Source organism: Dromiciops gliroides, chromosome 3, assembly GCF_019393635.1.
Source record: "Dromiciops gliroides isolate mDroGli1 chromosome 3, mDroGli1.pri, whole genome shotgun sequence".
NCBI classification, from domain to species: Eukaryota; Metazoa; Chordata; class Mammalia; order Microbiotheria; family Microbiotheriidae; genus Dromiciops; species Dromiciops gliroides.
Genome location: NC_057863.1, coordinates 467,853,647 through 467,870,109, shown reverse-complemented (window position 1 = coordinate 467,870,109; position 16,463 = coordinate 467,853,647). Strand labels below are relative to the sequence as shown.

Sequence of the window (16,463 nt, the reverse complement as noted above, 5' to 3'; positions counted from 1 at the left end):
GTGATATACATATATACATATACGTATGTATATACTTGTGTGTATGTATGTATGTATGCATGCATGCATGAATGAATGTATATCTCTTGAACATTTCCTTCTTCACTAAAGCTGATTATTAGCAGTTTGCAATCATCTTCTGCTATGTCTCTGCAGAGTGGATATAATGCAAGTTATAGATACTGGAAATAGAAATTGATGGAAATAGCTGAAATGCTGGCAAAAAAGAGCACATCTGTAGAAGAAAAGTCTCCAGAGGCTTCTAAAAATATTGACTTACATCACTAGCAATATCTCGAGATGCTTTAGCTGACTGAATTGGAATGGCATCCACCCGGAGGTCATAACCTTCTTTCTTGGACTCCTCCAGTGCAAGTCGGTAGAGTTTCTGTAGAGAAAAAAATTTAGTAATCATTTTTGACAAGAAACTCTGGCCTCCATTAGTATTTTTCTTCTTGTGATAATTAAATGCCCATAAATACACTCAACTTTCATTGCAATTACCACAGGAAGCTAAGTTTTGGATGGAGATGGGGGGGGGGCGGTCTTCAGAGGTCCTAAAGTTCTCTCGAAGAAAATGTCAGTCCTATAGCACTGACTGGTAAACTGTTGGCAATATCACTGAACTATAGCTTGATACCTGTAGGAAGTGGCTCATTTCTTTGAGGTTGTTTCTCTCTTAAGGATATGTGATTTCTATAGCCTCCTCCCCTACCACCCTTCTTTCCCTGGTCAACTTTCAAATCTTATAGCATTCTAACAGGAATAGCTGATGAGGTAAACAACTGTGGTCCTATCTTCTTGTTCTATAATTGAAGGTGGGGGTAGGGGATTAAATAAATACTGCTAACACTAATCTCACCTCACCCTGTCCTAACAATTAGATTGCACATCATAAATAAGTAGTAATATTCTACTTAGAAAAGTAGGAACCATGTCCTATTTTTACCTTTATTCATTCTTCCCTTTGTTTTCTTAATTTTTAAAAATTCTCATTCCCTTTTCCTCTTAGAGGGTCATAATTGAGTGTGCACTCAGTTCTTTGGGTTCTGCCATTTTTTCCTTTGTATTATTTGATAAGGATTTTTTCCCACCCATTCTTAAAGCTACTCACCTGACTGTAGTTTATTTTGTTAAGTTTGGCAAGCATGATTTCTGGTGTGTCTGGCATGACATGGATTGTTTTCTTGTCATTTTCCCATGCTTCCACATATAAACGCTATGAAAAAAAGAAGAAGAGTTTATTTTCTAGCCAGTATACACTTTTTTTTCAAATCAGAATCATCTTCTCTCTGTCTTGTATGGTAATAATAAAGTGTGTGTGTGTGTGTGTGTGTGATTTCCATTTTTTCTACACATCTAACATAAATTCTTTTCTTTAAAAATTTTATTATTTCTGAACTTAGACACCAAATTAAAAAACATGAAACTGTGTATCTTTATTATCTATAGCTCACTTTTCTTTTGAAATAGATAATTAATTCGGTATGTACCTTTATAGCTGCCCCAATTTTCTGTGCTTTTTTTTTTCTGGCCTTCTGTGCATTTTTTTTAAAAGATGTTTTAATCACTCTTTTCTTCTTTCTCTGTGTGTGTCTCTCTCTTCCTTCCTCCCTCCGTCTCTTCTTTCTTTCTTTCCTTCCTCCCTTTTCTTTTCTCTTTTTCTTTCTCTCTCGCTCTCTCCCTATCCTGATCTACCTCCTATTCTACCTTCCAAATTAGAAAAAAGAAAAACAGTTCTTAAACTGTATCATTAAGCAGAATAAATTCTCATATTGGCTATGTCAAAAATGTATCAATATAAATTCTTACCCTCGTAACTAGATAACTGATTACTTCCAAGGGTGTTTTATGTAACATTTTCTTTGTGGAGAATTCTTCAATGTATATAGTAATATAGTATAATGGGTAGAAAATTGGACTTGGAATAAGGAAGACTTGAGTTCAAATTCTGCCTCAGATACTAATTGTGTGCTCCTAGGTAAGTCTCAAACATTCTGTGCTTGTGTCTCCTCATCTGTAAAATGACAGGGTTGGATCTGATTGTATCTAGGGTTCCTTAAAGCTCTAAATATATGATCCTATAATCATTCAGATATACTGATAGGAATGTTTTGAAAAAATATCCTTGGGTTTGTCATATTCTAAAACGTTTTAGTGAAGTTACAATATATTGCTAATATGCAGCATTTTTACTATTGTTTTCATTTTTTTCAAAGTAGTCATTTCAAACTTGTCATTCATGTCACTAAAGAACATTATAATAGATGGGGGGGTTGTTTGTTTGGTTTTTTTTAGTGAGGCAATTGGGGTTAAGTGACTTGCCCAGGGTCACACAGCTAGTAAGTGTTAAGTGTCTGAGGCCAGATTTGAACTCAGGTACTCCTGACTCCAGGGCCGGTGCTCTATCCACTGTACCACCTAGCTGCCCCAATAGATGTTATTTTCAAAGGTAGTTAACCTTATAGTATGGATGGTCTTAAAAATGAAAGCATAGCTTTGGTGACCATATTTTCAGGATCAAAAATAAGGACATGTGGTTTGACAGAGGCTAAAAATACACTTTATGTTCTGAAATCCATCTCATTCCAGCTAATTCAGGATGTATGGTCATTATAATAATATGTCAAGATTTCCACATTTTGTTAAATAAATAAATAAATGTTTTAAAAATAAATACATTGATAAATTCTTATATTTAATTTTCCCCCTTTTTTGCAGGGCAATGAAGGTTAAGTGACTTGCCCAAGGTCACAGAGCTAGTAAGTGTCTAGTGTCTGAGGCTGAATTTGAACTCAGGTCCTCCTGAATCCAGGGCTGATGCTTTATCCACTGCAACACCTAGCTACCCCCTATTCTTATATTTAATAACCAGAAGCTCTCATTATTAATCCAAAGATTAAGAACTTACCTTGTTCATATTTATAGCATTATTCTTTGCTAGCACCTGCTCCAGAGAGTCCGTTACGCTGGTAAATTTCAGTTTGTCTGGAGGTTGACGGTAAATATTATCACTCAATATCTCTGTTGCTCTCTTGGCTTTAAGAACCTCTAGGGACCCTATTGGGACCCAGCCAATGCCTTTCATCCATTCAAGGTCAGATTTATATAAATTCTATAAATGAACACATATAGACAAAATTCATTAATGAACATTTAAGATTTATATTTCCCAAATGCTTTTCATCAGAGAAAGATGAAAGTATTTGGTATTAAAAATCCCTTAGAAAAATAAAGAAAAAAATCCCTTAGAAAGACGACTCACTTATAAATGTCACTATGTACATGACCCCCCTCAGGGTCATACATCATGCCATAGATGTGATTCTGGGGTTTGGAGGCTATGCTAGCAGATCAAAAGCATAGGCAGATTCCCATTTAACTTGAAAGGCTTAAGGTATGGATCCAATGATGTAGTAGAATATATCAGTTGCCTGAGGACCAGGCTAAGTAGGGCTTATTTGAAAGTTAGTAACCAAGTAATGGTTATTTTTGGTTATGATAACTTATGGGCCAAAGGGTTGTAATCTTCATCGATAGAGGGAATATCCACATTGATGAAAAACCCTAATTTCAGGTTTGTGAACAGAAATATTGGGGATTCTACATAGATGGAAGCATCCATAACTTCCTCACATAAAGCATGCTTATAACATTAAATGAATTAAAATGCATAAATTTATAACTTTAGACTTCTTACTGGGGTGTTCTGGAACCAGCTCATAACAGAGAGGCCATTGTTAAATCTTCATTGTAAGATTTTACACTTCGGAAATTGGGTAAATGCTACAAATCAGGGTCCAGATTTATTGTTTTTACTGATTGTCTAGACTTAAGAAAGTGATGGAGAAAATGCCAATAATGCTGATTAACCTTAAAAGTGTGTCATGTGTTCCTTTTTTTCCTTTTCAGAAATCTGGTTATTAAATGTTTATGAGTACACCTCTGCTTTCACATATGAATTTTATCAATGGAACCAAATTAGAATTTGAAGTCAGTCTATCCTCGGAATTATGTCAGATGCATGATAGAATTAAAATTCCCTTTCAGCAAAGTAGTTTCCATGGGCATTTTCCAGCCAGGTAGTTTTTGAACATATTCTATTAAGATGAGATACTCACATCACTCTGTAGGTCATAGGCCTTGCGAGCCTGAATGATGTCATTCTGGTCTGGCAGACATGTCCATTCATGCAAAGGATGCTTATAGTCCACATCACTGACCAAGGTCTGGCATTTCTTGGCCAACACAATACCAAGCATGTCCACAGGGCTGCTGTATCTTGTCTTGTATTTCTCAAATTCTTTCTTATACTCACGGTCACTCTGCACTTTGGCAATGTGGAGGGACCACATCATCTTGGGATCATCATGTACTGCTCGGGCACCAATGTGGTGACCAAGTTGCTTGCGATAAGCTTCTTTAATATTTGTACTGAAGCAGAAAAAACAGGAAAAACAAGCCATAAGTTAGATCACATTCCTCAGACACTTATTACATATGTGACTGCTGTTTTAGGTCACTTAAACTTTGTCTGCCTCGGTTTTCCAATCTGTAAAATGAGGCTAATAATAGTACCCCCATCCCAGTGTAAGAAGAAAATAAAATCATATTTGCAAAGCACTTTGTAAACTTCAAAGTTCTCTAGAAATGATCATTTATTATTATTTATATTGTTATTTTTTTATTCTAGTTGGGGCCTATTTCTGGATCGTTATGGTAATTGAAGTAACTCAGGGTAACTGAGGGCCTTTAGAAGGACATTAAAGTGTCATGAAATTCTTAAATTATATAAAATAATTTTCAAAAATATTGTTACAACAAGAAAGCAGGTGTATATTTTATTCCGTATGTCCATACATATAAATGATTTGTTAGTTCTGACAATGCCACAGAATAACTTTGTGACATTGTTCGATAGTACTGTATTATGAATTATGTGGTAGAAAATTTTCAGAAAGTGAACATCAAAGAGACAGCTCAGTTACACTATGAATCATATTAAATTTTTCTCATACAACCTTGATAAAGTCACTTAACTTTTTCAAGTCTCAGGTTCCTCATCTGTAAAATGAGAGGTTGGACTAAATTGCCTTTAAAGTCCCTTCTAATATTAAATCTCTGATTCTATAATCTTATTAACTTATACTTATTTCAAATCTGTAGTCATATATTCTAATAGTTCATGAGAATTTCTTTATTCATCTTCAGATTGGTCATTCAAAAGGCCAAAGGTGGGGCAGCTAGGTGGCGCAGTGGATAGAGCACCGGTCCTGGAGTCAGGAGTACCTGAGTTCAAATCCGGCCTCAGACACTTAACACTTACTAGCTGTGTGACCCTGGGCAAGTCACTTAACCCCCAATTGCTCACTAAAAAAAAAAAAAAAGGCGAAAGGTGGTTCATTAAATACTCCTCAGAGTGATGATGTCAATAAAGTCTGGTTTTCAGGGATGCTCAGAAATCCTTTTAATTAAGACATTGCATACTTTTCCCTTTGCCTACCCACCTGTTCTAAGCCTTCTTCATTCTCAAGACCCTTATTTCACATTCCACCCACTAGATTCTCAGCCAAGGATTTCGCCTCCCAATTTACCAAGAGAGAAGTTCTTCAAATTATTCTTTTTACTTAAAAATCTAAGTCATCATCCATTCTTTCTTTGGTAGAGGAGAAGATGGATCTTCTAATAACTGACCAGCCCCTTCAGCTCTTCTCTTTCCCTCTTTCCCTCTTCTTGCATCAATTAATTTGTTCAATCGACCATCTGAATCACTTGCATCTTTATTCCCTCTCTGTCCACTGGCTCCTTTCTCTCTGCCTACAAACACAAGCATCCATACACACACACACACACACACACACACACACACACACACACGCACACACGCACACACTCACACTCCTTCCCTAGCACGTACAACTTGCTCAAGCTACTTTCCCATCTCTCTTCTTTTCTTTTCTTTTTTCTTTTTTTTTTTTTTTTGCGGGGCAATGGGGGTCAAGTGACTTGCCCAGGGTCACACAGCTACTAAGTGTCAAGTGTCTGAGACCGGATTTGAACCCAGGTCCTCCTGAATCCACGGCCCATGCTTTATCCACTGCACCACCTAGCTGCCCCCCATCTCTCTTCTTTTAACAGTTAGATTTCTAGAGAGAGCATTCTATGCTCACCATCCATTCATTTCTTGGTCCCTTGAAAGTTGTTCTCTATCCCAGTTGCTCTACTGAAACTCATCTCTTCTTCTTTTCTTTTCTTTCTTTCTTTCTTTTTTTTTTTTGGTGAGGTAGTTGGGGTTAAGTGACTTATCCAGAGTCACACAGCTAGTAAGTGTCAAGTGTCTGAGGTCAGATTTGAACTCAGGTCCTCCTGAATCCAAGGCTGGTGCTTTATCCACTGTGCCACCTAGGTACCCTGAAACTCATCTCTTAAAGACTATTAATGACCTAATGACCAAACACAGTAGCCTTTTTTATAACCCTTTTCGACCTTAAACTTGCTGTAGCATATGACAATTGATTATCTCTTCCTCCCTGATATTCTCTATTCCTTTGGTTTTACTAACACTCGCCTTTTCTGTTTCAGACTATTCCTCTCACATATATGACGCTCTAGCCACACTGGCAATATAGCTTGTTCTTTCTTGCCACTGTATTTTTATATATGGAACCCTGTAGGCCTAAATGCCCTCCATGTCATTTCCACCTGTGGGCTTCCCACCCATTCTTCCAAGCCCAGCTTAAATTTTATTTTCTTTATGACACTTTCCATGATACCACTATAAGCAGGAGGTAATTTCTGCCCTGTCTGATTTCTTAGTATTTTATACTCTTATATTTACCACATTCTAATTTGTGTTATATTTATCTGTGTCTGTGTCTTATCACCTCCACTAGATTATAAACTATTTGTAAGCATGAATCATTTCTTACTTAACTTTATATTTCACACAATACTTAGCATGGTGCATTGTACATAGTAGAGTTCTAAGTGATGTTTAGTGAGTATTGAATAAAAATTGCCAAGGAATCATATCTTGTTAGAGCAAGAAAGCATTACTTCTGTGAGAAAGTAATCTCATGCAATCTCTTTAATCTCTCTAATACTTGGGAATGACCCTGTTAAATGTATTTCTGCCTTAGGCATGGTTTCCTCCCTAAGTCTTCCTGAAGAGAAGACCTTTATATGGTACTTAAAATGTAACAGCAGGGGCAGCTAGGTGGCACAGTGGATAGAGCACCAGCCCTGGATTCAGGAGTACCTGAGTTCAAATCTGACCTCAGACACTTAACACTTACTAGCTGTGTGACCCTGGGCAAGTCACTTAACCCCAATTGCCTTACTAAAAAAAAAAAAATGTAACAGCAACATTATTTTTTTTTTATGAGGAAATCCAGAGATCTGATTTTTAGGCCCAGTTCAGTACTAACATGATATGTTATCTTGGTGAGTGAGTGTGTTATCTTGGTGGTGAGCCTCAGCTTCCTCATCTACAAATTGGAGGAATTGAATGACTATCATTTCTTGGTGTTCTATAATTCTACTATCACCTTTTGGAGTGACTTTCAGTATTTTATCTTTATATTGACCTTATTATATAAAATGACATAACCTGATTGTTCTTACATCACTGGCAATGTCCCGGGATGCTTTGGCTGCTACAATTGGAATGGCATCACTTCTCAGGTCATAACCTTCTTTCTTTGCTTCTTCATAGCAAGTCGATATAGACTCTAGAGAAAGACAAAAGAACTTGTTGTGAAAACTGAAAATGTTCTATTTTTGCCCAAAGAATATATCCTTTGTACAAAATAACAGCAATACTGTAAGATGATCTGCTGTGAATGACTTGCTTATTTTCAGCAATGCAGTGATCCAAGATGACTCTGAAGGTCTTATGAAAAATGCAGTCCATCTACAGAGAGAGAACTGATGGTATCTGAATACAGATGGATGCATAATTTTTTTTGTTAGTTCCTTTATCTGAAGTTTTGTTTTTGTCTGTTTTCTTTCACAACCTAGCTAATGTGGAAATGTTTTGCATAACTGCTCATGTATAATTTATACTGAATTGCTTGAGTTCTTTGGAGGGGGGAGGAAGAGAATTTGGAACACAAAGTCTTAAAAAATTTGATGTCAAAATTTATATTTACATGTAATCGGAGAAAATAAAATGAAAAAATGAAAAAAATAGAATATATCCTTTGGACAGTGACATGATTCACTGTTTATGCTTAAGTTATTAAGGAAGTATGAAACCATCTTCTATGTATTCAATTAAGACATTATCTTTTAATCAAAATACCATATTTGTCAAATCTTAACTGACTCCTACACAATTGTTAAGATTTTCCTTCAGTCTTAACAATTTCTTTGCTATAGTAAACAAATGATTATTTTCTAAAATACAGTGGTTGCACAATGATTGAAAATAAGACAATACACATTAATAATTTACTTTAAAGGAAAAATAATATGCCTATGACAGACATTCAGTGTGGTATACAATTCTCTTTTTCTATTCTACAATGTATATAAAATTGATCACTGCAGTTGGTGTCTGTTAATGTCAGAATACAAAAACATCAGTACAATGGCCATTATAAGCTAAATTTAAAAAACAACACTGAAAGACTTCTGAATTTTGATCAATGCAGTGACCAGCTGTGATCCTGTAACTCAGAAGAATTTCAGCAGAGGGGTAGGCTTCAAGTGGACTCTAAGAATTCTAGGCATATTTTCTCAGACACAGCAAAACATTGATTTGTTTTTCTTGACTGTCACAAGAAAGGATCTATTAGAGGAAGAAAGGAAGGAAGGAAGGAAGGAAGGAATAGGCAATTATGAAAAACTTACTATGTGACAGACATTGTGGTAGGAGCTTTACCAGTGTCATATTCATCCTCCAAACAACCCTGGGAGATAGTACTATTGATATCCTTATTTTACTGTTGAGGAAATTGAGGCAGATAGATGTGTAACGATTGGAGTGATGCTACTTGCTGGAGAGTTACTGTAGAAAAGCTCCACCATGGGGCGGCTAGGTGGCGCAGTGGATAGAGAACCGGCCCTGGAGTCAGGAGTACCTGAGTTCAAATCCGGCCTCAGACACTTACTAGCTGTGTGACCCTGGGCAAGTCACTTAACCCAATTGCCTCACTAAAAAGAAAAAAAGAAAAAGAAAAAAAAAAAAAAAGAAAAAAAAAAGAAAAGAGAAAAGCTCCACCATGAGGAGAAGGCATCTGAGGGCAAGCCATGCGGCTTTTCTTTGGCGTTAGGAAGTGACATTTGCTCATGAATACTGTCTATCAAAGCTACCAGCCAATTAGCTTGGAGCTGTGTGTACATGTGGATGGGATGCTTCCAGTTTCACAGGAGGCTTGTGGGAGGAAGAAAGGGTGAGGCGGGCTCTCTCACTCTCTTTTGTCAGGACTCTCATGGAGAGTGGAGCAGAAATGCGGGCTTCCTGAGATAGATAGCTGAATCTAGGCCTCTTTCTCTCTCCACCAAATTCTTAGTTTCCTTAATAAATGCTTAAAAGTCTAACTCTTACTAAAGCTTATAATTTATTGGTGACCAATCATTAGATTTTAGATAATATAGCTAGAATTTTAGCCCCTTACAGAGGTTAAATGACTCCAGGACCAGTGTACCATCACTAATTCTGTTCTGAGGATGAAATAAAATATTTGCGAAGCTATTAGTCCAATGCCATACTGCATTGTGTAGGTTATAAAGAAGTGGCACATCACCTTTGTCACAGATTTTAAAATAAAAATAATGTTTAAAATAAGCAAAAATAAATTGTATCTTCAAATCTTTAAAATGACATCTTCAGCACCTTTGTTCCAATCTAAATATTTCTGAATGTTTTCTTTTGTAAGTAGGAAAGCTAATACTTTTACCCTACTTTATTTTTGCTTTCAGAAAACAACCACAAACATTTGTCCTTTCATGATTCTATAAACACAAACATGGGCTTGATTTATCTCACAATTGTTGATAACACAAATAGATTTCTTTCAAACTACCAATTTTTTTTAACAAAATCTAAATTCATGATGGGAACTACCTCTCTTGATATTTTCAAGTCTTCTGCCACAGAGATTGTTTAGTGAATTATTTAGTCTAGTGGACTGGAATAGGTAACAGAGAATAAAAGAAGTTGCAAAAAGTTTACTCAAATGTTCTTTAATAAACAAGAAAGAAAAAAAAATCTGTTTTCCCCTTTTGTTTCGGGTTTGCTTTTTGTTGTTGCTTGTAAAGTAGGCCATTCTGAAATCTAATCTTCCACAGACAGACTTTGGGAAGTTAATAAATGACCCAATTCTAGAAATCAGAGTGTTCAAGTGAAACTTTGAGAGCTAGACAATGGTTTGATAGCATCTCAGTAAAGTCTGAAAAGCAAACCTTCTACACCATCAGACCTAGTTTAACAAAATTAAAGTGTGAAAACAGGCTGTTTTATTACAATCTAGGACAGGTGTTAATTAGAAAGAAACAGCTATCTGGGTAAGATATGATGCCTGACTTCAAGTAACCCAGCACAGAGCCCAGGCAACAATAAAAAAAGAAAATTTTTCCTTTAAAAAATAATAAAATTAAATAAAATTTTAAAAAGAAAGATCTAACAAAATATTCAAATGCTTGTGGATGGTTTTGTCCTTTGTTCTATTTTATAACACAAATGACATGTTCCTGATTATGCCTGTTTAACATGATCACTAATTCCCACTATTGGCAAAAATGAATTATTAGAGTGGTAAATTTGTATTGTTGAAGCCTTACAAATAAGAATTTGACATTTTCCAGCCCTTTCAGAGTTTTTTCTTAACCTTAGGAAAATAATGATTACCCTTAGACAAATAGGCAAGTGAATATTCTCCAATTATAAATTATATATATATATATATATATATATATAAATTCTCCAATTATAAAAATTCTGCTTATATAGAAACATAACAAAGCTGCTAATAGCCTATTCAAAAAAATAGTTTTTATTATGTAAATAATTCATTCAAATACATACTTCATTGTTTTCAGGCAATTTTGAATCTCATAGATCTAAGGTTTCTTATTTAGATTCAATTAATAAACTTAAAGTTATTTTTCTTTAAATAAATCTAACTTTCCATGTTATCAGAGTGAGTGAGCTCAGAATATAAACATTGGACCAGTTAATGTTCTAATACTAAGATGATGATCTTGTCATTAGTTGGGCACAAACTTTAAATTATTTTCTCATGAGAAGAGATAGATTGGTGCTTATACTCTTTACTCTCCAATAATATATATTTATTAGATAAGTTTAAGCCCTTGAAAAGTCATGAAGCTAAGTGGTTCACATGTAAAATAGAAGCCAGGACCTTGTCTTTATAAATACTATTTTCTAACTCAATAATAACTTGATGCCAATATCAGAAATAAAATTGGTGTCATTACCTCACTATAGTTGATTTTGTTCTGTCTTGCTAACATAATCTCAGGTGTGTCAGGCATAATGTGGATCTGAGTCTTATCTTTGTCCCAGGCCTCTGTGTATAAACGCTATGAAGAAAAAAAAGAAAGAAATATATTGAGAAAACACTGTTTTTTCTAATTTGTCAGTTCAGACTCTGCAATGGTAAGAAATTGAAAGCAAGACTCCTTATTATCTAGCACTTTTAAAAAGACTACTTGACATTATAGGATATTTAATCTTAAAATATATAAATATAAAATACACTCATAATCATAAACATAATTTTTAATCTAAAAGCATTACCAGAGCCTCAGAAAAATTAAATGGCAAACAGTGCTTATACCACAAATAAATTTCTTATGTAAAATTTTAATTCAGGTCATCCTAGTTCCAAATCCAATACTTTACCCACTATGTCATACTGCTCATTTATGCATTTGTTTATTTGCTTATTTGTTCATTTATTCATCTAAACATCTATCTACCTATCCAAATATCCATCCACTCATCCACCCATCCACGCACACATCCATCCACCCATCCACACATCCATCCATTCATCCACCATCCACGCACACATCCATCCACTCATCCACCCATCCACCCATCCATCCATTCATTCATCCACCCATCCACCCATCCATCCATTCATTCATCCACCCATCCACCCATCCATCCATTCATTCATCCACCCATCCATTCATTCATTCATCCACCCATCCACCCATCCATCGACCCACCCATCCATCCATTCATGAACTGCGTCTGTGATTTCCTTAGCATAAGCAATTTCTGGTGAAGAAACTCCCTCTTCCAGCAAATCAGCAATTTCTCAACTACTCTGTAACTTAATAATTTTACAGAGTTGCCTAAGGATACTGGAGCTGTGATTTTTCCAGGGCTACACTGTCCAAAGGTGTGACTTGAACTCATTCCTGGACTTTGCCAGACTGCCTCTTAGATATATGATATAAATATAAAATATATATGTATATACATGCACAGAACAGACTTAATTCTTAGATAAAATGTTTTTTCCCAAATTAAACTAAAATAAACTATTAAAAATAAATATCAAGAATAAATTACTTTCCAAGTCATGGGTGATTAAGGGGGAAAATCTATGCTTTCTATTATATCTATATTTTTAAAAATCTATCTCAATACTTCAGTAATATTTGGATTATTTCTTGTTGTCCACATGAAAGAGTTGGATAATTCCAGCCAGATTGTTTTTGATAAATAATTGAAAATGCTTTAAGTGGATTTGCATTCATTTGATTATGAATTACTTGGAAGATTTGAGTTACATAAATCAAAGTATGAATAGAGCAACTCACCTTGTTCATGTTGAGGGCATTATTCTTGGCCAATACTTGTTCCAGAGAGTCAGTCACGCTGGTAAATTTCAGTTTGTCTGGAGGCTGACGGTAGACTTTATCACTTAAAATTTCTGCAGCCCTTTTACATTTGACGGCATCCAGTGAACCAATTGGGACCCAGCCAATACCTTTCATCCACTCGAGATCTGACTTGTAAATATTCTGTTGGAAACAAATAAAATAATCATCAAGCTTGAACTTGTATTGACATTTATTTTGAATAAATGAAAAAAGAAAGAATATGCTATTCTTTTCTACTGGCTAATCTTATTAGCTAGTTAAATCATATAATACTGCCAGGTGTATTTTTTTAAAAACGAAAGAGGAAAATCTAAGTAGGAACATCTTCAGGAGTTTTTATTTACCCACCAAGAGGGGAGTGGATGGTACCAAAAATATGTGACATCTGGATGAAGTAAATCAATTGATAAGTATATATTTAGCACTATGCTAGGCAAATGGGGATGGGGAAGGAAAGCAGAGAAAGAAAGCAACTCAAATGTTAGAAGAGAAGCTATATACAAAGAAGCAGTAGGATAATTAGTATCATAGAAATAGACCTGGAAGAGACCTTTGAGTCACCTAATTTCTTTTTCTTTTTAAAGATAGGGAAACTGAGGCCCAGAATCATTTGCCCAATGTCACACAGATACTAAACAACAGTGTTCTTTCCACAGAGCCACACTGCTTCCCTTTGTAAGGACTGAACCAGATGATTTCTAGAGTGCCTTCCAAATTTAAGATTCTATGAGATTTTCTGATTTTATGAATTCAAAAGGAATCTAATTTTTCTATGTAGGAAAAAAGTTCCAAAGGTGACCATACTTCCTCAAGGTGAGACCTGGGGGAGGCACAGTATATAAAAGGAGTGGAGCTCAGCCTCTCACAAGACCAGTTATACTTGTAACTAATGGTAATATGTAGTAAATTGAAGATAAATTATGATGGGTGAGAAAACACTGAATAGAGAATGAGATGTATGAGGAATTAAATTATATTTTTCAAGACAGCAAGGAGACATTTAGTGCCCTGGAGCAAACAGATTAACATGTACTCTTTTCCCCTAAACAAAGATGACACTATTAAACCACTGGTAGTATAGTAATTTATGAGAACTGAGTTGATTTTGTTAGAAGTGATGAGTTACATCTTGCCTCAGACACTAGTGGTGTAACCTCTAATAGTCTTAGTTCTTTCATCTATGAAACAGGGATAATAATAGCATCTACATCACAGGGCTATTGTTGAGGATTAAATGGGATAGTGGAAAAATATTTATCTGTGGAAATCTAGCTATTTCACCAAGAGTGGCTACCCTGAGCCCGGAATTGACTGAAGAAGAGAACTAAGATTTTCTGACTCACAGGCTCATTAATCTACAAGGCTGTGTTGTCCTCTCTAAGGATACACTATCCTTTCTTCTTATGATGTCTATAGGGATATATTAATTTTCTATTTCTGTACTGTCTGTTCATCTGTCTCCAGACATCATCAGATTTCTCCAACCTAAAAAATCTCAAGTTTCTTTAATCCTGCTACCCCTTCAAAAATGATCCTAGGTGGGGCATCTAGGTGGCACAGTGGATAGAGCACTGGCCCTGGAGTCAGGAGTACCTGAGTTCAAATCCGGCCTCAGACACTTAACACTTACTAGCTGTGTAACCCTGGGCAAGTCACTTAACCCCAATTGCCTCACTAAAAAACAAAACAAAAACAAAAAATGATCCTAGGCCTCTTTTCTCATCATTTCTAGCAAGATAGGTTTATGCTTAATGACTTTACTTCCTTTATTCATTTCTCAGTCCACAGAATTTAGTTACCATGCCGACCATGAATGCCTACCATTTCTACTGAAATTGCTCTTGCTCTAGGTCACCATTGACCGTTTATTTGCCAAATTACAGAAACTTGAAGTTGGAAGGAATCTCAGCAACCATCTTGCCCAGTCTGAAAGAGAATCCCTTCTGTGGCATAACCACCAAGTGAGTTACCCAGTCTTTTCTTAAGCACTTCTTGAGAAGAGGAAGTCATTGCTATATGAAACAATACATTTCACTTTTGGATAGTTCTTGTCATTGGGAAATTTTGCTTTTATCAAGATTAATTCTTACTATCTGCAACTTCCACTTTGCTCCTAGTTCTACTCTTTGGTGCTGAGCAGAAACTTTCCACTTGACAGCTCTTCAGATACTTTAAGAGAGTTAGTATGTCATGTCTTTCCCAAGTTGTCTCTTCTCAATGAATATCCCCAGTAGCTCCAACCAGTATTCATATGGAGTAATCTTGAATTTCTTTAGTATCTTGGTTGTCTTACTATGCATATTTTCTAACTCCTAACTTATTAATAGCCTGCTAAAATATTGTGTGCAAAACTGAATAAAATATCCCAGATGTGATCTGACCAGAGCAGGGTACAGTGGGACTATAATCTCCCAAACCCTGTGCCTCCCTTAATTCTGCTTTCTCTCCCAAGTTCTGATTTCTCATCATCATTCATTATTATTGACTTAGCTACTCTGAGGAAAGGCGCTATCTCTCCTTTGATTTTCCTATATCCACACTATAGCTAATATCTTCCCATGTCTCATTTTATTGTCCTTAGAATCTTTTGCTATCTTTAGCTAAGTCCGAGTTTCGGTGCTCCTAATACTATTTTCTTTATAGGGCTGTGCTTTTGCATATTTTTTTTTTTTAGTGAGGCAGTTGGGGTAAGTGTTGAGTAAGTGTTGAGTGTCTGAGGCCGGATTTGAACTCAGGTACTCCTGACTCCAGGGCCAGTGCTCTATCCACTGCGCCACCTAGCTGCCCCTGTACCTAGCTGCCCCTTGCATATTTTTTGTATCAGATGTCCCCACTTTCATCTTCTAGACTTTTTAAAAGTCTAAACTGAATGATCATTTCCCTCCCTTGCTTCTTTCTTATTAAACATTTTTATTCTCTTTGGAATCTCCAGAATTTCATTGTTGAGATCTTCCGTTCCCTGCTGGTCCAGATTTCCCTGTCAAATTTTAGGCTATGGAATCCTTCTTATCCTTTCCCTGAACTCTTTGAAATCTGCTTCCTTGAAGTATAGGGTGCAGATCAGATTCAACATGGCTTTCTTCTCTATCACAAATTCTAAAATGGAGCAATAATTTCTCCCCCAGGTTTCACATAATTTCCACTTCAGCACTGAGTTGTTTCTGGTCTTTTCTCAGTCCTTCTTGTCTTTGACTTACTGTAACACCCAAAAATATTCCTTTTTCCTAGAATCTTTCACTGATTCATTTTTCTCCTTCTAACATCTGTCTTGGGCTATCTTCTCTTCTAGCTCTACACTCTAAGTGACCTCATTTATTCTCATGATTTTGATCATCACTTCTATTCCTATAACTCCCAAATCATTATATCCAGCTTCAATCACTTCCCACAATTTGAGATTTGCAATTCTAACCACCTACTAGTTGTCGCTTCAAATTCAGTAAGTCCCCAAATGAACTTACAATCTTTACCAAAAGCCTCTCCTCTCAGCTTCCCAATTTCCAGTGATGGCATTGCCAATCTCAGTCACTCATACTCAAAACCTTAAAGCCATGGTAAACTCCTTTGTCTTCTCTGACTTCCCTCATCTAATAAATTGA

The 16,463-nt window shown here is 35.9% G+C and overlaps 1 protein-coding gene across 1 annotated transcript in view; it reads right to left on the bottom strand.

Moving 5' to 3' along the window:
• NEB (nebulin) overlaps window positions 1-16,463 on the bottom strand; it is a 229,466-nt gene that overhangs the window by 107,894 nt on the left and 105,109 nt on the right. The window contains 8 exon segments of the mRNA XM_043991344.1: window positions 281-388; window positions 1,115-1,219; window positions 2,912-3,115; window positions 4,122-4,424; window positions 4,426-4,434; window positions 7,624-7,728; window positions 11,443-11,547; window positions 12,802-13,005. Coding sequence (XP_043847279.1) covers window positions 281-388; window positions 1,115-1,219; window positions 2,912-3,115; window positions 4,122-4,424; window positions 4,426-4,434; window positions 7,624-7,728; window positions 11,443-11,547; window positions 12,802-13,005 — 1,143 coding nt within the window.